The sequence below is a fragment of the Myxocyprinus asiaticus genome, chromosome 15 (genome assembly GCF_019703515.2).
Source record: "Myxocyprinus asiaticus isolate MX2 ecotype Aquarium Trade chromosome 15, UBuf_Myxa_2, whole genome shotgun sequence".
Lineage (NCBI taxonomy): Eukaryota > Metazoa > Chordata > Actinopteri > Cypriniformes > Catostomidae > Myxocyprinus > Myxocyprinus asiaticus.
The window spans coordinates 1743080-1769453 of record NC_059358.1 but is presented as its reverse complement, the minus strand read 5'-3'; the positions used below and the strand labels follow the sequence as shown (position 1 = coordinate 1769453).

The 26374-nt window shown below is 37.6% G+C and overlaps 2 protein-coding genes across 3 annotated transcripts in view; one reads left to right on the top strand and one right to left on the bottom strand.

Moving 5' to 3' along the window:
- Positions 1–26374, bottom strand: part of LOC127453218 (E3 ubiquitin-protein ligase znrf2-like) — a 425349-nt gene that overhangs the window by 191222 nt on the left and 207753 nt on the right. The gene's annotated exons all lie outside the window — the stretch shown is intronic.
- The window catches only part of LOC127453078 (RNA-binding protein 24-like), a 111289-nt gene that overhangs the window by 79092 nt on the left and 5823 nt on the right, over positions 1–26374 (top strand). Inside the window, exons 37-40 of one of the 2 annotated variants that reach the window (XM_051719117.1) lie at positions 229–393; positions 17816–17939; positions 19583–19637; positions 21021–21080. In XM_051719117.1, coding sequence (XP_051575077.1) covers positions 229–393; positions 17816–17939; positions 19583–19637; positions 21021–21080 — 404 coding nt within the window. Of the gene's footprint in view, positions 1–228; positions 394–13630; positions 13941–17815; positions 17940–19582; positions 19638–21020; positions 21081–26374 lie in introns of those variants that run through there. The other variant, XM_051719118.1, reaches the window with a different exon arrangement.

The window sequence follows — 26374 nt, the reverse complement described above, 5'->3', positions numbered from 1 at the left end:
CATGACGGTAAATGATAACAAACCATTTAATTTTTGCGTGGACTATTTTCTGTAAAACAGCTGAATCTTTGGTTTACACCCTCATGCAGTGCATGTGCAAGTCTCTATGAACGTTTGTACCAGATGTGTTTACGTGCCTAATGGCACCAGCCATGCGTATTGAGTGTGCACTAGTGTTTGCTGTGCTGCATGGCCTGCGTGAAGTGTGCTGTTGTGACCTAATTGCAGAGCATGTACTGGTTTGTGGAGAGCAGTGGTCTGGGCTCCACCGGCCCCTGTTGCAGACCCAGGGCCCAGAGCGAGGGACACAGCCACAGTGACATCAGCACCATTGCCAATCACAGAAAGAAAAGAGTCAGCACAGATCTCATTCACACACTCCCGCACACTGCTGTAAGTGTTACCGTAAAACACGTGCATAACCAGTCTGATGCAAGCGTGCACACACACTAGTTAGTGCTACTAGATAGTGGCCCCTTAAAACACATTCACAACTTCACAACAAAAGGAACACTCCGGGTTATTTTGACTTAATGTTGTGCAGCATTCAGAATTCAATTGAGAATGCACTTTAAGTTCCAATTCAATTCCTGAATTTGAATTGAGGTAGCAAAGAGCAAAAATGTAAAAATGTAAAAAAAAAAATAAAAAAAAGAAAAAGAAAAAGAGGATGCAGAACTATAATTAGAATTCAGGGAAGTAGAAATAAAATGTCATTAATTTCAACTGCTGTAATGGTAGCTTTTAATATTTATATTATATTTTTTTATATTCTATTTTAATATTCCATTTCATTTTTATATATATATATATTTATATTATTTTTTAATATAATATTTTAATATGTATTATATTTTAATAGTAATAGTAGTTGTAATATTATATTTATATTATTTTTTTATATTATTTTAATATTATATTTATTTTTTAGATATTTATTTTAATACATATATTATATTTTAATAGTAATAGTAGTTGTAATATTGTTTGTATATTATAGCCATATTATATTGATATTATTTGTTTATATTATATATTAATATTATAGTACATTTTGTATATATTTATATTATTTTTTAATATAATATTTTAATATGTATTATATTTTAATAGTAATAGTAGTTGTAATATTATATTTATATTATATTTTTTATATTATTTTAATATTATATTTATTTTTTAGATATTTATTTTAATACTTATTATATTTTAATAGTAATAGTAGTTGTAATATTACATTTATATTATATTTTTATATTATTTTAATATTATTATTTATTTTTTAGATATTTATTTTAATACTTATTATATTTTAATTGTAATAGTAGTTGTAATATTATATTTATATTATATTTTTATATTATTTTAATATTATTATTTTTTAGATATTTATTTTAATACTTATTATATTTTAATTGTAATAGTAGTTGTAATATTATATTTATATTATATTTTTATATTATTTTAATATTATATTAATTTGTTTAGATATTTATTTTAATACTTATTATATTTTAATAGTAATAGTAGTTGTAATATTATATTTATATTATATTTTTATATTATTTTAATATTATTATTTTTTTAGATATTTATTTTAATACTTATTATATTTTAATAGTAATAGTAGTTGTAATATTATATTTATATTATATTTTTAATATTTAATATTATATTTATTTTTAGATATTTATTTTAATACGTATTATATTTTAATAGTAATAGTAGTTGTAATATTGTTTGTATATTATAGCCATATTATATTGATATTATTTGTTTATATTATATATTAATATTATATTACATTTTTTATATATTTACATTATTTTTGTAATATTATATTTTAATAGTAATAGTAGTTGTAATGTTATATTTATATTATATTTTTATATTGTAGTTTAATATTATCTTACAATTTTATATATATATATATATATATATATATATATATATATATATATATATATGTATTTTTTTTATATATTTTAATAGTAATAGTAGTTGTAATATTATATTTTAATATTATATTTCATTTTTCTATATATTTATATAATTTTTTATGTTATATTTTAATATACATTTATTTTCCATTTAATGATTTGGAATGTAAAATGCATTCTCCATGCACTTTTGAAGGCCACACAGTCCTAATGCACAAGTGCAAACAATTTCTAATGTCCAGAGTGGTTGATTTTTTTGCATTGCATCTCTTTAAAACCCTGATTCAATTTGAGTGATAAGCTTCTGATGCTACCTCATCATGCATGTCATTGTGTCTCACTGCACTCGTGTGATGAGTAACTGCATGTGTCGCACAGATTTATGTTTAACTCATTGACTGCAGCACTCCACATATCACAAAGTTTGTGTTTAACTCTCTTAGTGCACATCAGATCTGTTTCATTATATTTTTGCGAGCAGTGCATTAGATGTTTTTTAAAGAAAATTAACTGTGTTTACATAAAACCGTGTTCACACCTGACCTGACAAATCTAGATTGCTTCCATTATAGTCAACAAAGCTGTCTACACTGGAAGCTCCTGATGCAACATGTCTTCAATTGACGGATGCGTTGTTTCTATTTTTGACATGCTGCAGAGCCACTTTCTTTATTTCGTCCGCCTAATATAAAATTTTTTTTCTTTTCAAATATCATAAATGTAGATATTCACCCATTTTTCCATTGCTGAAGTATTGAGCTTACAGCTGATTGGTCCATGGTTAGTTAACATTCTGAGATGATGTGCAGCTTCCAGTGCAGACAACATCATCTGGTCTTGTCTGGTGTAGACACTGTGTTTCAATGAATGAATATATTAAGGAGCTGGTGTTCTTCAACATTTCATCAGAAGGGGGCAGTAGAGTCCCACCTGATCAATGCTTTCCTTTTTGTTTCCTGTCTGGTCTTTGATGATTGGTCAGGATTCAGATGAGGAGGAGCCTGACATAGAGTCGGCCTTTGCCCATTCTAGTGTTTCAGGCCTCGGGTCTCTACAGCTTCAAAACTTCAACCCTTACGTCCCAGAGGATTTCGCCAACTTTGAGGTGTACAATGCCAGTCTTGAGACCAAGGATGGGGCACGAGGGGAATTGGCGTCTGGGGTCGAGGTATTATCAGGGACACGGTCTGCAGAAAAGGAAGTGTCCCGGAGTCCCACGGCCAGCAGCTGTACGAGCGGATACTTCTCGCATAGTGCCTCAAATGCAACTCTGTCCGACGTGCTCTTCAGTGGCAGTGATAGTTGTGACCAGCTCAATAGCAAAGAGTCCTCCGATCCTCAGGAGCATGGCTGTCCTGGAGGAAGAGTGTTCCTACCTTCCAGAAGTGCCTCAGGAATTGAGAGTGTTTCCACAACCCAGACTGTTCCCACTCAACACTGTTCTCGTAACTGCTCCGACCTAGACTGCTCTTCCCCACTTACCCGAAAATGCCTCTTAAGTGTCAGTCAAGAATTCACAGACTTTAAAGGGGCAGATGATGGGATAGGAGCCGAAAACCTTGGTCACTTCGAGACAAGCTGTCAAGTGGAGGGGAATCGAAACTCTGCCAGAATGGCAGACGAGAACATCATTCAAAGCAGTTGTGTCACAGTTCCATTGGCCAAGTGCCATCTTCAGAATGGAAAAGAGTCTCCCAGTGCTGCTGTGCCTGATGACAACCTAGGGCTGGAATCTAGAGGACTTGACGACTCTGAGAATGCAGAACCTTCTGCAGATTCCAGTGAGGACGAGAATGCACCTGTTGCTCAGCTGCCAGACTGGATGGCTCCCGGTGAGCAGGTGTGGGTAGGGAAGTGTAGTGGGACGGTGCATTATGTTGGAGGGGTGGAGTTTGCCAAGGGCATCTGGGTTGGAGTGGAACTGGACCTTGCTGTAGGTAAGTGATCAGACGATTATCAGTAGAAGCCTTGAAGAAGTCTACTTGGGCATGTTTTGAAAGATGGATCTTAGCTGGACAACTAAAAGCACTTTTACGCCATTGGGCCGAACGGTTCTAAGCAAGGTGAGGAACGGTTCCAGCACGGTCTGGTACGGTTCAATTACAAACATTTCCCGGCCTGGAATTCTCAACATGGTTGGCTAACCATGCTAAGGACAGAGGACCATAAAACTGGTGGAACTCCTTCAATGACATGGCGAATCACAATTGGTCACTTGCCCAGTCAGTCCATACTAATCCTGTTTTCACACCACCATAATGTAAAAAGAAATTGTAACCAGGCCAACGAGCCCAGGTCCGTAAGAATAGGCAATGGTTATACAACAATAACTGTTTGGCCCGATGGTGGAAAAGCACCTAAAGTGGAGGCAAAGTACTTTTAACTATGGACCTCTCTTGTCCTTCTACAGGCAAACACAATGGTACGGTCCAAGGAAGGGTGTATTTCCGTTGCGCCACAGGTCATGGTGTCTTTGTAAAGCCATCCCATCTGACCAGAGGACCTCCATCCATTGACGGCGAACCTCAACCTGTGCTCCAATAAGGACTAAAAATTGACAAAGAAGTATATAAATGGAATTGCAGAAATAATTACTGTTTTCAATCAAGTTTCCAACACTACACCTTTTTGCCATTATTCGGTGAAACCGGTAGTCCTACCGCCAGTGGTTGTCCAGAGCCAACGTTGAACCGACCCAGTTGAGACATTCAAACAGATTGTAGTTCTTTGCCGCTAGTGGCGCAGAAATTACACACTTCGAGTTCAAGACTAGATGGATGGCTTCTTTAACACCAGCATAAACAAACTGAGTGCTTACATGACCCATCCTTTTTTGTCCATGTCATATATGTGTTGACTGAAAACATTTGACCTGTGTGTGCGTGTGTTGTTTTAAAGTTACAGGCCTATTTCAGTGTCATCTTTGAATGTCAAAAGTTGCACTGTTGCACAAGCGCGTTTTATATCATGTTAGCTTTGATATAGCTGAAATACTAACTTCACATAAACTTCCATATGGGATAACGTACTACTTAAATGACTAAATCTGTTAATCAAACAATGCCTAACAATAGTTTTACTTTGAGTGAGGTTGAGATTTGAATTTTTTTTAATCTGTTTTAGGTAAGAGTGAACTACTGTTTATGAATCTTTTTTTTTTTTTTTTTTTTTGCGTGCACGCTCGATTATATCAGGTTTTACCAAAGACATAGCCTTTCAAAACTGCTGTGCAAACTGCAAAGATATCGTCATTTTTCTAGATTACTTTGGTACTGTGTGTTTGCCTGTGTCACCTGTTTGTTCGATGGATTTATGCTAATATGCTAAGTGCCATATTTTTCGTTGGAAGACCACATCCCCATCGGAACTTCAAAACTGTGGTTGATTTTTATGTTTTGAAGGTATTTCGATTGGATGGCAAGCCTGTGTCGCATTATTGGCTGGTTGAGTGCTCTAAATGTTGAAGGACTGCCAATATCTTAATAACGAAACTTTCAGCGTTGCTGTCTGATCGCTTGCACTGGAGTAGCTTATCCTGGGTTGCACATTAAGTTACGTAATGTACAAACTTTTATGCATTCTCAGATACTGATTTGACGCTTCTCAGGAGTTTGACAAAATCTGTATAGTGTGGTCACTTGATGTGGAGAGCACCTTGTTTTCATTTTTCAGACTGTTGGCGGTAGGGTGCGCTATTGGGTTACTCACGTAAATTACTCGCATATCAGAAATACCCTTAAGTGACACAAGTCCCGTTTCTCAAATGGGCTCTTTTTTAGATGGTCGACTTCTAGGTTTACCCGCCTAATATTGAAGCTTTTAAGCATTTAAATTCATGTTTAAATGTTGAGTAAGATTTTAATAGTTTGTGATACTAAAGCCAATATGATGATGTTTTATTTAGGTATGAATGGGAGATGGGTAATGTCAGGGAATGGGATGTTGCCTGAATAATGATAGTGTGTGTGCCATGACCGGTGCTGTTGTTATTGCTCAGTTTTACATGAAGAACTGTGGATCTCATAAGAAGTGATTATTATTACTGTCACTGGAGAAGGTCAAATAAAAACCCAAGACCTTATGTAAAAGACAACAAAGCTGCTCTCCTTGACAAAGGAGCTGTACATAAAATGTATGAACATAGTATTTACACTATTATGATGTACAGAATTGTATTGTATTTATATTGTATCTGCAGACTGTTCAAGTTAGTACAAAGATACTGTAGAATACAGAATGTTTACAAACACCTTTGTCTTGTGTCCTTCCTTAGTTGTCCAAAATAATCTCTTTCCAAGCAGTAAACTGTCCAAATCTCAGTATGAACTTTGACCTATATGCTCATGCTGAGGTCCTGGGTCACTAGGTCAGTGAGTGAGGTCATCAGTGAACAGCTGACACAGCAATTCTGAGTGTTGCCAATGACTTCATCGCAATACACTTAGGACATTTACACACAGCAAAGCATACTTAAAGGAATATTTGGGGGTTCAGCTCAATTGACAGCATTTTGGGCATAATATTGTGTCAAAAATTAATTTCCTTTTCTTCAAAAAAAAAAAAAGCAAAAATTGAGGTTACAGTGGAAGTGAATGGGGCCAATTTGCAATCATGCTCATGTTTTATGGTCCATTCTTGTAATTAAATGAGATTCAGAAATCTGGTGGTGTTTTAATAGCTACTAGGCCCCAGGTTAATATAGGCTAAGGGGCTGTTCTAGGATTTCATCCTTAGGGGGGCTTAGCCAGCAATGAGGATGGGAAGCAAGAGACTATTGCCTAAGTGGTGCCTCTTTGTAAATCGGGACCACTATATTACTATATAATATAGTGATGTCAAAAGTACCGGTACTTTGGTACCAAGTCGATACTAACATTTTATAAATGTAACAATACCAGTCTTAATGCAGTACCGGTCATATCAGTACACGTGTACTGTTTGACTGACAGATGACAGTCTATACTGTATGCGTGTGCTAGGGATGGGCGGATTGATACTAAAGTATCGATACTTCCGATACTGATGTGGTATCAAAAATACTGATCCTCACATAAAAATATCGATTCTGAGGTTGTTTTTTAAAACTAGTGATCTTATCATTTAGATGCCATGAATATTTAGCTTTGAAGTGAAAAAAAAAAAAAGAATTATATTAGCAAAAAGTTGCATGGCACCAGAACTATTTTTTCTTCCGCTGAAAAAACTAAACAAAATGTAAGTAATATTTAAAGTTAAAGTCATTTTATCCAAAAATAAAAGAAAATAAAATTTAATTAAATTTAATGTAATAGAGGTATCGGTATTGGTATCGATATCGGCGATGTTGGCCTAAAAGTACTTGGTATCGGATCGAAAAGAAAATAAGAGGTATCGTCCATCCCTAGTGTGTGCGTTCTGTCTGAACAGTGTGTGCGCGCTCTGCGCTGCGGTTGCTTCGCTACTGTAGCCGATACTGCCAACTAGTGTTGTGGCTGTGTATTGCAGCATGTCGATAGCACAAATATAAATGCAAACGATCACATTTGTGAGGAACCAACATAATCTCTGTGCATTACATGTTGCAGTTACAGTATGAGTGCAGTCATTAATAAAGCAATATTCACACGATAAAGACAAAATCGGTGCTCGTGGCTGGATTACTTTAGCTTAAATAAACCCTTTAGATGAAAAACTTAACACTCTTTGTTTTATAGCTTGTAGTGTGTTTCTTTTTTCTTCATTGCATTACTGACAGATATTTACTTGTTTTTCTTTTAAACCAATGCCATTGTTTTTTATCATTTATTAATTTCACAAGTATTGGTATGACTACTGAAATGTTGGTATTGTGACAACACAATACATACTATAGTAAAACCACACAAACCGCTGTTCATTAATCTCACTTCTATGGCAGAAACATGCAATATCTAAACTTGAAAATGCTCACACAACAATACTACACTTTGAAACGGTAATATTTTACAACCTCATGAGAAGATGACCATTTCCCCCATATCTGGGCAAATTCCCCTTTGTAGTCCAGTTATTTTTTAGATGGTATCATTAAGCTATGTCTCCTGTCTTTCATAGATGCAAAACAGTCAATAAGTTTGTCCTGGTCTATGCAACCAAAGATATCCATTTCAATTGACATCACAGCCAAGTGATGGAGCCTGTTTTGACCCATTGTTCCCCTGAGCCAATTGTGGAGGCAACGTAATAGATCGTTCACATCTACAACTATTGACAGGTATAGTTATGGCTGCCTGGATAAGAGCTTTCAGGGTTGGAAACTAGAGGTCGACTGATAGTGGATTTTACAGATACCGATAACTAAGTTAGGCAGTACCTGCCGATAACCGATTAATCAACCGATTGTTTTTAAAACTGATACTGAATAAAAAAATAACACTCAATTAAAATAGTGCTGAACTTTATTACAAAAATAAACAGTACTAAATGAACCATGAAAATGTTTTGTACGTTTTTAAATTAAATAAATATGAATATATATGAAATAATATTTACATTTTAAAATCAGCTGATTTTTAAGTTGTCATTGTTTCCTTAGTCCACAAGAGGGCGCAATAAATAACCCATTCAGCACCGTTATATTATTGCAAAGAACATTCCTATCCTGCCTGTTAAAAAAAGAGCATTTCATTTTCAACTAATTTGCATAAAATAAATAAAAAGTTTTAGTCGGTCCATATTCTCAAATGTTAAGTCAAAAGTAAAATGAGGGGGGAAAACGCTTCAATAGACAGTTCACATGGCGTTACACTTGCACTGATTCCTACTACTCCAGACTCAAGCTTCATAATAACAGTGAAATACCACATTGTATTTTATTCAGTACAGTTGTATGTAGAGTAGCAATATTCACAGACAGCAGTGGTATTCGGCTGAACTCGGTGGTGAAGCGGCTCAGACTATGAGCACAGGTCAGGGGCTGTTCAATCAGACAGAACACAACAGACTGGAACCGAACGCGAGAATCTCGAGACACAGATTTCCAAATTGAACATCTTTCCTAAGAAAGCATTTAAACAACTCATAATCTGAGAAACGCTTATAAGAGGGCAAGACGCAATGGCCAAAGACCTCCACCAACTGTAAGGGGCTGTTCACACCGAACGCTTTTGCAAGCATTCATTTGTTTTTGTATGTAAACGTGTGCTAGACGAACATATTTGTTTCCTTTTGTTTTTGGTTATTCAGCGTCTCGTGCAAAAGTGCTGTTTTTTTAGATGATGTGTCTAATTAAAAAGAACTTTAAAAGCATATTGAGACACCTGCTTTATGTTAACTGTATTTGTTGTGCTGTGTCTAGCCTTTTTTAGCACAAGAATGTGATCGATCTGAAGTCATCGTATTACAGTGATAATAAAAAAAAAAAAGAATTGAAATCAAATGCGTTTCTGATTTGTTTATACGTTTCTCTCGGCTGCATGAAGATATTAATTTGCTTTCTCACGTCACAGGCTTTAAATATGCAACTTAGCTGGCTAACGAATGCATAAACGTGACCAGCTGGATATAAACTAATGCAAATAGATGGTAACAATCGTGACATTTAAACATTTGGGTAGGACTTGTGTAACGGTGGCCAGCTGATAGATAGCTGTGCAATGTGTATATACTCTCCTGACCTCAAGAGGTGCACTAGCGACTGATGCTAGAGACTGTAGCCTTTAGCCTCCTTGTTAGCGCACCCACCTCCCATGACGGAGATGCCGATTCGAGTCCCGTACAGAGCGGGTAGAACAGGAGCGGCACAATGGTGCCGTGACCCGGATGGGAGTGAGGTTTAGGGGGTGAGTGTAATGGTGGCCAACTGATAGATAGCTGTGCAATGTGTATAAACCTCACTCTCCTGACCTCAAGAGGTGCACTAGTGACAAACACTAGAGGCTGTAGCCTTTAGCCTCCTTTTTAGTGCCGGTTCGAGTCCCGTACGGAGCAGAGTGTATTCTCACGTGTCAAAACAAACACCACAAGTCGTCAGTGAAGTGATGCTTTTATTTAGCCTCTAGAGGCCGCTCTCATACTGTGGACCCTTCTAAGCCACTCCAGCACTGGACGCAATGGGGAAAACTATCGGTGTGGATTTTTGCCGATAACCGATAGTTCCAGAAATCTGTTATCGGTGACGATTAATTGGCAAAACCGATATATCGGTCAACCTCTAACGGAAACATGTCCCCATCCAGTTGGTTATACACCATGATCATGTCATTTGGGCCACCACCAGCCTGTGTCTTTCGCTTCGGAAGGTTTCTGGCTACCACAGCTTCCTCTGGCTTCAAATCAAATTTGTAATGTTGTGCCAGTACTGCCAAATCAGGCTCAGACAGGAAACTCTGAGAGGTTGGACTACACGTCTGAATGCCTTTGATTATCTCAGCAATTACATCAGAAAATCGTCTCTCTAGCTCAGCAATCATTCTATCCAGACAAGGAAATAACAGTAGTTCTCATGAAGGGGAAACAAGTTTTGGTGCCTCAATGCCTTTTATTTATTTTTAAGTGTTAAAGAGATAGTTCACCCAAAAAAAATGAAAATCGTGTCATTATTTACTCACCCACATGTGGTTCCAAACCTTTATGCCTTTTGTTCATCATCAGACAGCTGTTTTTGTCTGTACATTGAAAGGCAATGGTGACCAAAACTTTCAAGCTCCAAAAAGGACATAAAGGTGTAAAAGTTCTGTTTTATCTGTCTTGAGTTGTATATTCCAAGTTTTCTGTAGGAATACTAACAATTTGTATGACGAACAGACTGTAATTAGGATTCCTCCAGTAGGAGTATTCTACAGTAGTAGTTAGTATTCTTCTAATTATTATTATTCCTGTAGCTCTAAATTGCCCAATAAGTCAAGATCTCCTTGGTAAAAAGTTTTGAAATTTGGCACATTGATACTACAGGCCACGAGTAACTACCCCACCAAAAATGGCCCACGTGAGGCTATAGTTGGCGCTACAGGCCACACCCCAATTTGTCCATTTTCAAAGTGATGCCATTTCTACCCCATCAGTCCAAGATTTCTGAAACCTGGTATATATGCCTCATTTCTCATGAGGAACAAAAAAGCCTCTAGAACCCATAAAGTCCACCATGATGGATTTTCCTGTACAATACAAATTTGTCCAAAACTACAAAAATCTACTCCTCCTGAACCATAGCTCCAATTGACTTGAATCTCGGTATGTATGTGTAGGATACATGTCTTTCAATTTGATATTTAGCAAAAATGAATACAATAAAAAATGACAGAAAGGTGCGCATTTACGTAAATGTCCACATTGTCTCAATATCCATATGTCCAAAAAAATCTAATGCCATTTTGACTAATGTTTTTTCCAACCTAACAGGCTTCAAGATGACATCACTCTGAAGTACTGTGCAAAATTTCACCTTGATATGTCAAAAGATGACAGAATTACAGTTTACTATTATTTATCGCTAACGCTAAAATAATGCTTTACAAATCCGCTAGTCATAAAACCGATACTTTGATTCAATCACCAGTTCATATGAAGACTCTTGCAATGTTTAATAACAAATTAATGAAATGTTGTGTACATGTGTGAAGTACATGTCTCTACCATGTACATTTTTACATAATTTGCAGTTTTGAGGAGGAATCCGCATTGCTCCTTGCAGCATTAATTAAACTTGTTATTTACTCTCTAATCAAATCATAACATAGCACACACAGCCCGATTCAAAAACTAACATGAACCTGCACTGGTTCTCAAAAAAACATGACTGACATCCAAGAGCTAATGAGGTTTGATGTAAAATAGCTTGATGCCACATGATTTAGGCCATGTATGCACAAGTTGATCAACGATTTTATTTTATTTTATTTAAGCGTGAAAAATGACTTGAATATTGATCTGTTCATCACCCAAGGTGATCGTATCGCAGTAGAAGATTTGGGATATACAACTTGAGTCACATGGAGAACTTTTACAACGCTTTTATGTCCTTTTTGGAACTTAATTTTATTTGTGTAGGTTAAACTTAGGTATTGTGAATGCCACTGCCAAATTTCATGACGACACAAATGTAAATATTATAATCTTGTTAGCCATCATATCATTATTATTAGCCAGTATTACTGTTTGCTAGCGAAGGCAAAAAATATAGACTTTGTATTCAAGAAATGTGTAATTTATGACCAGTGTTGGGTGTAATGCATTACTAAGTATCAATTAATGTAATTAAATTACTTTTTCATTTAAAAAAGTAATGGATTACTCTTAATTTTTCAGTAATTTGATTACAGTTACTTCTGATGTAATTGCGTTACTGTATAGACTATAGAACAATTCTATATAAAACAATAGTGCATTTAAAATCGAAATTTAACATCTAATGTTAAAATGTATGTTTTCTAATTTAACGCTGCCCCTTTAAATTCTTTGGCCAGTTCATGAATAATTTATTTGATTTTATATGATTTATTTGAAAGAATTAAAAGAACCGTTTCATGTCTATCCTTGTATTTCGCATCTGGTCGAGGTTAAGTACCTTACCCAACACTGATTATGACAGTCAACTAAAAACTCAATTGCTTCAGTTTGCAAAGCTTGACCAAGTAATCTTGAATTATAAACTGGCTGGATTATTATTACCGCTAGCTAATTTGAGAGGGCAGATTTCCTTAGACATTGTATATATTGAAGACATTGATGCAGGCTAGCAAACAAGTCAAAAATCATAGAAAATACCTTCATAGTGGGATGTTTCATGAAACATATATGCAGCACAGCTGCTTCTCCATTCAAATGAAGCAGGTAGCTGGCAACGCACGTACGAAGGGTTACCACGCATGCGCAGAATAGCAAAGAGAATAAAAACGTATTTAAAAACTCGGATCAAACTGCCTGTTAGTCCATTGTTATTTTTCTTATCCACATTTCCTGCATTTTTGGGTTATTTTCATTTTTATTTTCAAAAAGTAAAAACTATACTTTTCAAATAAGTTTTGAATTGATAGTTTGATAGTTGATAGTTTTAGGGGGGCTGAGATGACAGGGTCTAGAACCGCCCCAGAGCTAAATCACGCTGCGGCACGACGCACAAACAGTGCCGTTTCTGACCAGTTTGGCACCCTGGGCGAGATCGCTAATAAGGGGCGTAGTTTTGGTCAGCACGATGAAGTGTTAGCGAGTATTTCCGATTTGGCGCCCCCCTCAGCTAATGGCGCCCTAGGCAACCGCCTAGTTCACCAATGCCTAGAAACGACCCTGCGATCAAATATGCAGATTTTGCAATCCAAGTCAAACACATTAATATAATAAATATATTGGGGTTTTTTTATTATTTTTTATTTACATTATTTTTATTTTATTTTAGGTGTGGCTTCTATTATTTGTATTTTATTTTAGGTGTGGCTTCTAGAACGTTTTTAGAACGTTGTGCTGTGACAAACAAATTGCAACACTGTGAAATGGTTCTTGCCAAAAAATAAAAATAAAACACTTAAATGGACAAAATTATTATAATGTCATGTGACAGTGAGTGAGCGATAACTTCCTTCAGGGAAGGGGAGTGTTTTATAAAGTATAGGCGGGATAGGGCGGAGCGTTGGGGGTAGTAGGCGGATCTAGGGCGGAGCGTTTTTAAAGTGGGCGGAGTCTAAGCGAGTCAAAGGCGTGAGTGAGAGCCGCTAAACCACATGGCGTGTTGAGGTTTAACGCCTGACTCACAGTGTACCTATCCACCCACGTTAACTGTTATTTATTTATACACCTGTTTCACTGATAAAGGTATTTATCCAATCGTAGTAAAAGTTTTGCACATATTTACCCCGCTGACCTGCGCCCGTCACGCCGCTGAGGATGCACACCTCGCAGGACACCACTTACACCAAGATCTTCGTCGGAGGTCTTCCGTATCACACCACCGACTCAAGCCTCAGGAAATACTTTGAAGTGTATGGAGAAATCGATGAAGCTGTCGTCATTACAGACAGACATACTGGAAAATCCAGAGGATATGGATTTGTAAGTCTATCTGTCTGTCTGTCTGTCTGGATGAATGGATATACAGTTGTGCTCTGCAGAATATGTAAGATGTTTAGCTTTTTTAAAAAGGATAATGTGTGTAAATTCAGTTATTATTTTGTCTTGCGGAATATATGTAAAGTTGTATGTCAAATAGATTAGTGCAGTTCTAAATAATTCATAATGCATGTTATGTACCTTATATTTAAACTTGTGAGCCGAACTTTAAGTATAGATAGCAGGGGCGTAGGAACGATCTGAAAACTGGGGGGGACGCATTCTAACACACTGTCTACACTGGACGCGAGCGGCCCATCAAAAGCAATAGAACCCATTATAATCGGTGATACTGTCTACACTGGAAGCGTCCATTGCATCGTGCCGACAGTAACCGGGTGTCCCATTCCGTTTTTGCGCTGCACGCGCTGGCGCTACTACTGCCAACAACACAAATAAACAGTTTCGAACGTTTGTGTCGACAAGGGCGTTCTCATCAGTGTTTTTTTTTTTTTTTTTTAATGTTTTACATTTTTAAGAATATGTGATATCATTTGAAATAAATCATATGAACTGATCTTATAAGAAACAGCATTTTTTATAAAACTCTAATAATTAGAACTAAAATGTAGAAACCATGTATGAATGAAAATATATATAATTAACATAATCATATAATTTAACATTTCAAACATTGATCCAGTCAGCCAGAACCAAAGAATCAAAGTTCCTTAATAACCGTGTCAAATATGATCTTACCTGAACAATTTCAGAAGCTTGTGTCACCTCTCTGATCTTTTTTCTTTTTCTAAAATAAATATGCCACAATCATCACCACTACCATTCATCTAAATTCAATACAATAGCAAACACAAAAATGTGAAACTCAAAGAACAACATATTGTTTAGAAGTATATAACTATGATATATTAGTATTGCTGTAACACACATGACTCAATCCCGAATGTCGGTCCACTTCAGTTTTTTGGCTGGTGGTTGTACAGGAGACATTATTGGTCATTCAGTGTTTCAATGAAAAAGACTACACTGTAAAAAAAAAAAAAAATCCTGTTGTTTTTACTACAGAAAAAAAAACAAAAACAAAAAACTGGCAGCTGTGGTTGCCAGAATAATTATGAAAAAATACAGCAAAAATGTAAACAACTTTTCAGAGAATCTGCAAATTTGACAGTTTACACGCTGGCACTGTAAAAAAATTATAAATAATAATTGTTCAATTTACAGTAAAAAAAATCATAACCTTCTGAAACGGTAAAAATCTGCTTTTTACTTTATAATGTATTGTTAATCACCATAGTAATTACAGAAGAGCACATGATGACAGGAAGTTCATCAATAGAGGCAATAATCAATAAACATGTAGAGTGCTCAGTGTCGCTCACACAAACACTAAACACCATCAGGGTAACACGTGTGAAATTAAAATAATACAGTAAACATTAAACTACATTAAATATAAAGCAGAACACCCCAATGTGCATAACTGATATTAAAAATGAGAAGAAACAGAACTATTCCCATAAAATATAATGAAATATGATGGGTCATGCTGGGAATTCTGGGAATGTCCGATTATTGTTTTTTACTGTCATTTTAACAATAATTTACTGTAAAAAATACATGGACTCTCCTGTTAAACATAATGTAAATATTTACCCTTTTGTTTTTTTTTGTTTTTTTTATTTTCTCCCCTTTTCTCCCGAATTTGGAATGCCCAATTCCCAATGTGCTCTAAGTCCTCGTGATGGTGTAGTGACTCGCCTCAATCCGGGTGGTGGAGGACGAATCTCAGTTGCCTCCACGTCTGAGACCATCAATCCGCGCATCTTATCATATGGCTTGTTTAGCGCGTTACCACGGAGACCTAGTGCGTGTGGAGGCTTCACTCTATTCTCTGCAGCATCCACGCACAACTCACCATGCGCCCCACTGAGAGCGAGAACCACATTATAGCAACCACGAGGAGGTTACCCCATGTGACTCTACCCTCCCTAGCAACCGGGCCAATTTGGTTGCTTAGGAGGGCTGGCTGGAGTCACTCAGCACGCCCTGGATTCAAACTCGCGACTCCAGGGGTGATAGTGTAAATTTATACCATTAATTTTACAGGAAAATCATACTTTTACATCAAAAATATTTAATTTTTACAACATTTTATACTACAAACTGCTGTGTTGTCTTTTAAAATATATTACTTTTTTTACTGTATATTTTACATTTAATACTTGTTAATCAATTAAAAAACAATTTGTTGCATTTTTACAGTCTTTTACTGTTAAAATTACAGACATTTTTAACAGTGTAACAATACAGAGGTCAGAGATTTAAAACTCGCAGAAAGTTACCCAAATGTAAAATGTTTTCATCTGTTTAACAACATTAACTTACAATAGTCAAAGACGACTAAGCTGGGGGTAAGAATTTAGTTATTTCTAAAAGTGAGGGGATAGATAGATAGATAGATAGGCGGCCTGTCTATATACATAGACTGATGACAGTCTTTCTACATAGATAGATAGACAGAAATCTGTCTGTCTTGATATACGTGTATGTAGACAGACAGACTCTATAGATGTCTGTTTGTCTATATAACAGATAGATAGACAGACAGATAGATAGATGGCCTGTCTATATACATAGACTGATGACAGACAGATAGATAGACAGACAGACAGACAGAAAGATAGATAGATAGATGGCCTGTCTATATACATAGACTGATGACAGACAGACAGATAGACAGACAGACAGATAGATAGACAGACAGACAGATAGATAGATGGCCTGTCTATATACATAGACTGATGACAGACAGATAGAAAGAAAGACAGACAGATAGATAGACAGACAGACAGACAGACAGATAGATAGATAGATGGCCTGTCTATATACATAGACTGATGACAGACAGATAGACAGACAGACAGATAGATAGACAGACAGACAGATAGATAGATGGCCTGTCTATATACATAGACTGATGACAGACAGATAGACAGACAGACAGATAGATAGACAGACAGACAGACAGATAGATGGCCTGTCTATATACATAGACTGATGACAGACAGACAGATAGATAGACAGACAGATAGACAGACAGACAGATAGATAGACAGACAGACAGACAGATAGATAGATGGCCTGTCTGTATACATAGACTGATGACAGACAGATAGACAGACAGATAGATAGATAGATGGCCTGTCTATATACATAGACTGATGACAGTCTTTCTACATAGACAGATAGACAGAAATCTGTCTGTCTTGATATACGTGTATGTAGACAGACAGACTCTATAGATATCTGTTTGTCTATATAACAGATAGACAGTGCTAGGTAGATTATTTTGGAATTGTAGTCTGTTATTGATTACAAATTACATGGCTAAAATTGTAATCAGTTAAGTAATCTCTTAAACTACCATTTGTTTTTGGTTTGTTTGGTTATCTAATCTGATTCCTTTTTACCTCTGACCTAACTTTTGTTTATTTGATGTTTATTTGATGCTTAAATGCATTTAAGAAAACCTAATTAATGTGATCAATCAAATTATGAGAATTGATATGATTTTTTGTTTTACTTGCTATTTGTCTGTTAATGAGCGAAATAAAAAAAGGGTCATGAGAAACAAAAACACATTTTAACTGAAAATAATAATTCACACCATCAACTTTTGGGAATCAATAAATTTTGAACAATTTACTGCCGTTTTCTAATTAATATCTAATTATATCTAATTAAATTAATCCATCCACCTAATCTTTCCCACTGATGTTTTTATAGCTTTCACTTTTAATACACCATTTATCCTATTATAATTGTGCAACATCCTTCTTCTCGCATATGTGTAGGTGACGATGGCTGACCACGTAGCAGCAGAGAGAGCGTGCAAGGACCCCAACCCCATCATAGACGGCAGGAAAGCCAACGTGAATCTGGCCTACCTAGGGGCCAAGCCACGGATCATGCAGCCTGGTAAGGGGTCGTTCACCGCAGACTTAACGCTTCACACTGCAGACAGTCCTCATGTGTGGCGACATGTGATCATGCACTAATTCACATTGGTTTCTGAGATTACACACCGTGATTACAGTAACGCTTTCGTAATAGAACGCAACATTTGGGTTCTGCGAGTTAAAATTCTATTCATTTTTACAATAATGTAAACCTTTAAAGACAGACGAGCTCTGAGGTAAGTGATGATGGGGTACAATGGAGCAAAAGGCACAAAAAGCAAGGGGGTTTTACCCCACACTTTAGTTATAGGGCACAATTTGTCAAATTTGACATTTTATAACATCTCAAATGAATCTCCCTTGTGATTTGATCAGTAAATTTAAGCCTACTTAATTCATTCTTCGTAACAAATCTATTCCCCCACTTGAGAAAAACAGTGTTTTATAGGGGGCTTTAGCCCCTGTGACGGGGGGGCTTTTTACCCCAAATACTATCCTTTCACTTATTGGACAGTTATTGAAAAACTTTTGAATTAATCACCTTGAACAAAACTGAAAATGACAAATAAGTATTTTGTCCTTAAATAAATTTGATAATTTCAGGGATACTGATTAGCTGCATAAATGTGCAATATTTTGAAAGTTATTAAATGTTAGATTAAATCACCCTAAAATCAACCTTTAGACATTATGCACGATGACCTCATGAATTTTGCAGTGTATAGTGACAAACAAGTGTTCAGGAAAGTTCTGTCTAAAATCAAAAGTGCATTTACCCGTGGGGTTTTAGCCCCATTGTACCCTATATGTTTCTGTAGAAGCCATAAGTCATTGTGGTTTTTTTGCACCCCCAAAAAAAACATGTTTAATTGTCAAAATCCTGGTGAAGTACTTTCTGTAATCCTGAAGAGATATCCACCAATCAATGAAGTTGCCATTAACCACTGCGACTGAATCATTGAGTCAGCTGAACTTGAGAATCGATTCAGAGTCTTGAATTAATAATTCAGATGGTTTATGAATTGGATCAATGAATTAATTTGAAAAGATCTGGCTCCAAAGAATGAATTGTTTATGAAACGGACACCGCGTTTCCACTATCGGGCCTGTGTGAGGGCTGGGGGCCAATAGCCTCGGACCGCGAGTTACGATCTGCATTCCCACCATCATGCCAGTAGCCCCACAGCGTTGCCCTAAAACCCACCCTTAATACGCCGCCCTGGTGCCAGAGTCACACACCTGCCCATTTCACATGCAAGGGGTAAGCTCAAGCTGAGGTATCAGACTCTGGAGACTAGCTAGCCTTCGAAATGAACATGGTGGAGACTGAAGCTGCCATTTGTTTGCTTATTTTGGTCATTGCTTGGTGGAAAGAGAGACCTGACTTTGCAAAACTCTGCCTTCTCAATCCCCAGTTGGCCTTCTTTGGCCCAAGGGTAATCGATGGACCAAAGGCGCTTGGCTGTTGGTCTAGAGAAATTCCTGAGAAGGCACGGTGAAGCTTTGGAAGTGACAGTGGGAACGCAACTGGCCCTGGCACACACGAGCACGGCCTAATTTGGCCCCATAGTGGAAACGCGGCTATTAATGCTAATGAACGCGCCAAGGAGAGCCAGCGCAGATGTCCATATTTTCAGTGAATAAGGGTGTCTTTTCCCACAGGGTTTTCATATGGTGTCCCTCAGATACACCCAGCATTCATCCAGCGGCCTTATGGGTAAGTGTGAAAACACCATTGATAAATGTATATTGTTTGTGTACAGAGTTTCATAGTTGCAATAGACTTACGTAAGAATATGATATTGGAAAAGATGTCCGTGTCTTGTCATCTGTAGCCCAATTTCTTCCATTGACAACCTTCAAAATGTTTCATATTGCCTTCCGTTAAAGGTGAAATGTGTAATTCGTGGGGCTTGCTTTAGCAAGGCACCACTATTACTATTGTCCTGACTTGTGTAGGCCCAGTTCTTCATCTTCCACCTCGGGTATACTTAGCTTTTCTCCGTTGGGTCTCGGATCGTGCCCGGTTGACTTCATTGCCTTTCAAAGTATACTCTTTCGACCACGAGCGAATACGAACGCGTTGGATGCTTGCACACTGTGACTGCTTTGTGATTCTCTTTTAGTACCATCAACAACATTGTGCACAGACGAGGACGGATGCACAGTCAGCGTATCAAGAAAATCTGGGCCACGCATGGACAGTCCGCGCAGACTGTGCTGATGTTGAAAATTTGCGTCATGCGTTCCGATCAGCAACGCAGACAACCAAAGTATACTTTGGCCTTAAAACTCGTCCCGCACCATTTGTTATACACTCATGAATGAGGTGTCAAATCGACTGGCTTAATGAGGAGAGGCTAATGAGGCTATGACTTTTCTAAGCGATCACACGTACGGTGTTCGTCTGACTCACGAAAAAACGGGCTAAAAAATCCCATTAACTTTACACCGAAAAGGGAGCAGATCACTCATATCTCCGGAAAATAAAATCCTGATGACATGGGGGTGGGCACTTTTCACCTGGGGCGTTAAGGGAAGTTTAATGACACCCTAGCAACCACTTCACAACACCCTAGCAACCACAGAGAACACCATATTGTGGCACTAGGACATCGTAGAGACATGGGGATGGGCTCTTTTGACTTGGGAAAGTATGCTAAGGCCCTTGACAGGGCTGTCTAGTTTTTTTCTCTTTCTCTGTCCAAGTTTAATATGAATAGTCAACTATAATTAAGCAATTTGTAGATTGATTTCACCTAAAAGTGTAAACACTGTGACACTGTGCCACATTCATTATTGCTCTGGTTGTTCAAGCAGCCTGTCCAACCCAACACGGCAACATTTGCTCAACCGATTGGGGCGGCACTATCTGTTCAACCAATGGCAGATGAGGGAATGTTTGGGAAACTTGTTTGAAAACAATTATTACTTTTGCATTTCCGTTTGGTGACGCTAATGGTGTAGAAATTACACAATTCACCTTTAACAATTAATCAATGATGATCAACAATATTATGACTTTTGTGATGAGATGTATGAGATCTAGACACTATAGATGCATTTGTGTTATAAAATATTGTTTTTTTGTGTGTCATAGAGATAGTGAAGATGATCATTCCTCATTACTGTATTCGCCACCCTTCCGCCAGGTCATGAGGTGTGTTCGTTCAAATTTTATGTTTGTGGTTGTTGTGTTTGTGTTTTATTTGCACTGTTGACCACTCCTGAAAAAAGTGTTCTACGTCTGTCCAGCGTGACTCAATGTAATATGCCTCTCTCTGACAGGCTTTCGGTTAACATAACCTAAGAGGCGAACAAGCTGAACAAACTCTGCTATGAGCAGAATGCATAAGCTCTACCAGTAGACTCAAACACGTACAGTCTCAAAGGGTGATTAGCTTGCATGGATGTTGGTTTTTATTTTGGAGAGTTAGCTTTGGTGTGCTTTTGAACCTGTTTGGAGTGGTTTTGATAGCTAAACAGTGTGCCTTTTAATTGTAGGGATTTTGGGAGAAAGTCAAAACTTTGTCTTGGGGTGCTTGGAACACGTTTATTTATTTATTTATTTGATGAGGTCGAAGTTTGTCTTTCTTGACTGGTGCATCCTCAAAACAAAACAACTCATGGCTTGCATGTTGCAGTGGATCTTTCTCATGTGCCTTCCTTTTTCATTTATTTTACTAATATATATATAATTTGCTTTTACTTTGCATTTTTCTTTTACCTTATAGATGTGAAGTCATTAATATGTTTAGAAACATTCCCAAAACATACCTTGCACAAGTAGGGCAACAAATGCAAGTACACTGAGAACGTATTGCGTACTTGCATTTCTTTATGTACTGCATTCTGACCAAGGCCAGAGCTGGTGGGGGGGCATTTCTAGCTTTTAGGGTGGGCAATAGGTTCTCTCTTCCTTAATCACTTCGCCATCTGACTGAGGGGCACAAGGAAAGTCTAGGGGGGCAGTACACCCCCAGCCCACCTCTTAGACCCAGCTATGTTACGGACACATTTCAGAGCGCAACAACGGATAAAATTGCGTTTGCATTGCATAGCAAGAGGGGTTTGCGTTCAAGTACTTGCCTAGATTATGTTTAAGTCAGAGTGAGGACTTGACCATAGAAAGCAGCTGCTGCGTTGTGCTTTAGTTTGGAACGCAACGGCATAATGCAGCATTCAGAAGGGCCACAAGACAACAGGTGTTCAGAGGGTCAGCTGGCCCAAGAGATTAGCCCCTCTGTTTCTGTGATTCACAAAGTGCCTTGAATTAACCCTGAACTTTGGCGACCCCCAAATGTTCAGGACATGCAGGATAAAATGCCTTTATAATGAGCAAGTTGCCCCTGCAGCTTGGTAACAGTGGTATTTTTAACCATGACACTCTCAGGGATTATTATGTTCGTATTATATATTTTGAGAATCATGAGTAACATGCATTCAGTCAAACCTGTCCAAACATTTGATTTGGTTGTGTACATGAAATTACTTTTTTGAGATGTACTATTCACATTTTCCAGTTATTGCTGGGTTCAGTTAATTTCATTGGACCGCTTTGCCTTTAAATATTCATAGTAGAGCACTGTATTGCAGGCTGCTAGTAATGAAGTGTAAAGCAGCGAGCAAGTGTGTTTATTCATGTGTTACTGATAGGACTGTTGCTCACACTTTTTCCTTTTAAGATGACAAGGGCAGCAGAAAATAGCCTCAGCGCAGCCTGTGCTGTCACTCCAGATGATTGACAGTAAGGAATGGACTGATAGAGACTATGGACACATTAAACACCAACACCTGTTGTTTTTGCGTATTTGTGGGACAGGACTGATTTCAGCTTTGCAAAAATAAAGTCTAATCTGCCCGGCAACAAAGACTGTTCTTAAAGGTGTAGTGCGTCATTTCTGCCCTCTTAGAGGCACCAAAGAGAATTGCAATTAATTTTTTTGAGCGCCGCGACTGGACAGGACATAGCAACACTGGATCAACCAATGGGGAGAGTTTGGGGTGGGGCTACATGTTTTCCCGGTTAATGGAAGACAACGGGAGTGTTTGAAGTTTGTTTGAAAACAGTTATTGATTTTGCAGTTCTGTTTGGTAACACTAATGGCCAGAAATGGCACACTTCACCTTTATGTTAGTGTGAGAGGCAGGACCATTTTTAGCTGTGTGATCCATCATATTTCATTATTTAAAGGGAATAGTTTTGTTTCTTATTTATAATATCAGTTATGTCCATTGGGTTTTTCTGTGTGATACACTATATTGCCAAAAGTATTCGCTCACCCATCCAAATAATTGAATTCAGGTGTTCCAATCACTTCCATGGCCACAGGTGTATAAAATGAAGCACCTAGGCGTGCAGACTGCTTCTACAAACATTTGTGAAAGAATGGGCCGCTCTCAGGATCTCAGTGAATTCCAGCGTGGTACTGTGATAGGATGCCACCTGTGCAACAAGTCCAGTCGTAAAATTTCCTCGCTACTAAATATTCCACAGTCAACTGTCAGTGGTATTATAACAAAGTGGAAGCGATTGGGAATGACAGCAACTCAGCCACGAAGTGGTAGGCCACGTAAAATGACAGAGCGGGGTCAGCGGATGCTGAGGCGCATAGTGCGCAGAGGTCGCCAACTTTCTGCAGGGTCAATCGCTACAGACCTCCAAAGTTCATGTGGCCTTCAGATTAGCTCAAGAACAGTGCGTAGAGAGCTTCATGGAATGGGTTTCCATGGCCGAGCAGCTGCATCCAAGCCATACATCACCAAGTGCAATGCAAAGCGTCGGATGCAGTGGTGTAAAGCACGCCGCCACTGGACTCTAGAGCAGTGGAGACGCGTTCTCTGGAGTGACGAATCACGCTTCTCCATCTGGCAATCTGATGGACGAGTCTGGGTTTGGCGGTTGCCAGGAGAACGGTACTTGTCTGACTGCATTGTGCCAACTGTGAAGTTTGGTGGAGGGGGGATTATGGTGTGGGGTTGTTTTTCAGGAGCTGGGCTTGGCCCCTTAGTTCCAGTGAAAGGAACTCTGAATGCTTCAGCATACCAAGAGATTTTGGACAATTCCATGCTCCCAACTTTGTGGGAACAGTTTGGGGATGGCCCCTTCCTGTTCCAACATGACTGCGCACCAGTGCACAAAGCAAGGTCCATAAAGACATGGATGAGCGAGTTTGGTGTGGAAGAACTTGACTGGCCTGCACAGAGTCCTGACCTCAACCCGATAGAGCACCTTTGGGATGAATTAGAGCGAAGACTGCGAGCCAGGCCTTCTCGTCCAACATCAGTGTCTGACCTCACAAATGCGCTTCTGGAAGAATGGTCAAAAATTCCCATAAACACACTCCTAAACCTTGTGGAAAGCCTTCCTAGAAGAGTTGAAGCTGTTATAGCTGCAAAGGGTGGGCCGACGTCATATTAAACCCTATGGATTAAGAACGGGATGTCACTTAAGTTCATATGCATCTAAAGGCAGATGAGCGAATACTTTTGGCAATATAGTGTATTTTATGTAGTTTAGTTCATGTTAATTGCATTTTATTTTAGTGTCATTATTTAGTGATATTTATATTTAGTAACACTGTGCACCGTCTCTACATGTGTATTAATTACTGCTCCTGTAAATGTCACTCTTGATGAACTTTTGTAGTTACTATGGTTATTAACGAATGTGGCTAAAGTGAAAAGCAGACTTTTATAGTTCAAGATGGTTAGCATATCAAGTTTAAATCATTGAATAGTATAAATGGCATCCAAACACATCCTGTAAAGTCTGAAACATTGTCACCTTATTTTTGACGGTAAATTTCAGTGTAGTATCAGAGCCAGATCCAATGTGACATTTAATAGATAATAGATAATGATTAACATTTTTAAAATGACTAAATTACAGTACTGGGAATCACGATTGAATCACCAGTGAGAATTACAAAAAAACTCAAAAGTAAAATGTATGGATGCATTACGGTAATGACAGTTTTGGGGGGAAAAGTGCTACATTGTCATAAAAAAAGAAAAATGTCACAATACTAAACATCTTAATGATCCTAGAATACGCTTCGGTTTTTGTATGCAATATATTGTTACTGTATACAAATATTTGTCCTTTTTGATTTTGGGGTGAAATGTGACCTAGACAAGACTTTGTCTTAACCTCAGTTGTGTTCAATAGTTGTGTGTTAGTAAGTTGTGTTTTGTGTGCAGTGTGGGTACGTGCAAACGCACGCAAGTGAGTTTGTGTGTGTGTGTGTTACTGAACTGAATTTCTCTTACAGATTGTGTTGCTGTGTGACAGTAACATTCACCCTGTTTTTGGATTGCAGTTATGCTGTTTTCTCCTAATGGAGTTTTTTAGAAAGTTGATTTTTCGCTGCTGTGGTGTTGATAGGTCTGCTTTGATATTTATAGTCATTTGTAGCTAGTATTATATTTGTCTGTGGGGTTAGGCGATATTAAGATCTGAACTCTTAATTGAATGCTGAGTTTGCACATGAAATAGGTTTGCCATGATAGCAATAATGCAAAAGCATTCACTTGAATCATATCAACACCTTAAATGTTTAGTTCCATCTATTAGCAGCAGCGTTATCTAATATCAGTTGATACACAGTACCGGTCAAGAGTTTGGACACACCGACTCATCCTTTATTACTATTTTCCACATGAATAATAGTGAAGTTCGGGTCATTGACAGATAAGGTTGTACAAGGTGAAATAATTTAAAAAGCATGTGTCAAGTTCATAGACATGTAATCCTTGTCCAATTTGGTTTCATACGTTTTTGAAAAACATGTTTTTGTTTTTTTGCGAAAAAATGTATTTAATGACTTTAAATATGTCATGTGGTGTAACCATCAAGTTAAAGGTGTTTTCCTCGCACCTTGAATAAATGAGTGTACGCTACTTTATCGTTAATTTCTAAAATGTTTTCAAACACATTTTTCAAGGTTAAATGTTTTATTTATTTGTTTGTTTTATTTATTTATTTATTTCTGTCAAGAATATAAATACGTTTTCTCAGGGTTACACCACATGACCTGAACAAAATGTGTCATAAAAATAGAAAAATACAAATTTAATAAAAATGTAAAAATTACATATTTTTGGTAGGTTGCCCAACATGTTAGTTACTCCACCTGACTTCAATTTGGGTGGACAAACATTTTATAAATATTAATAATATTTTATAACAAAATTGTTCGACTAGATTTTCTTGAGCGTGTTACCACGGTGACCTAGCGCGTGTGGAGGCTTCACGCTATTCTCCGCGGCATCTGCGCACAACTCACCACACGCCCCACCAAGAGAGCGAACCACATTATAGTGATCACGAGGAGGTTACCCCATGTGACTCTACCCTCCCTAGCAACCAGGACAATTTGGTTGCTTAGGAGACTTGGCTGGAGTCACTCAGCACGCGCTGGGATTCGAACTCGCGAATTTATATTTCTAATA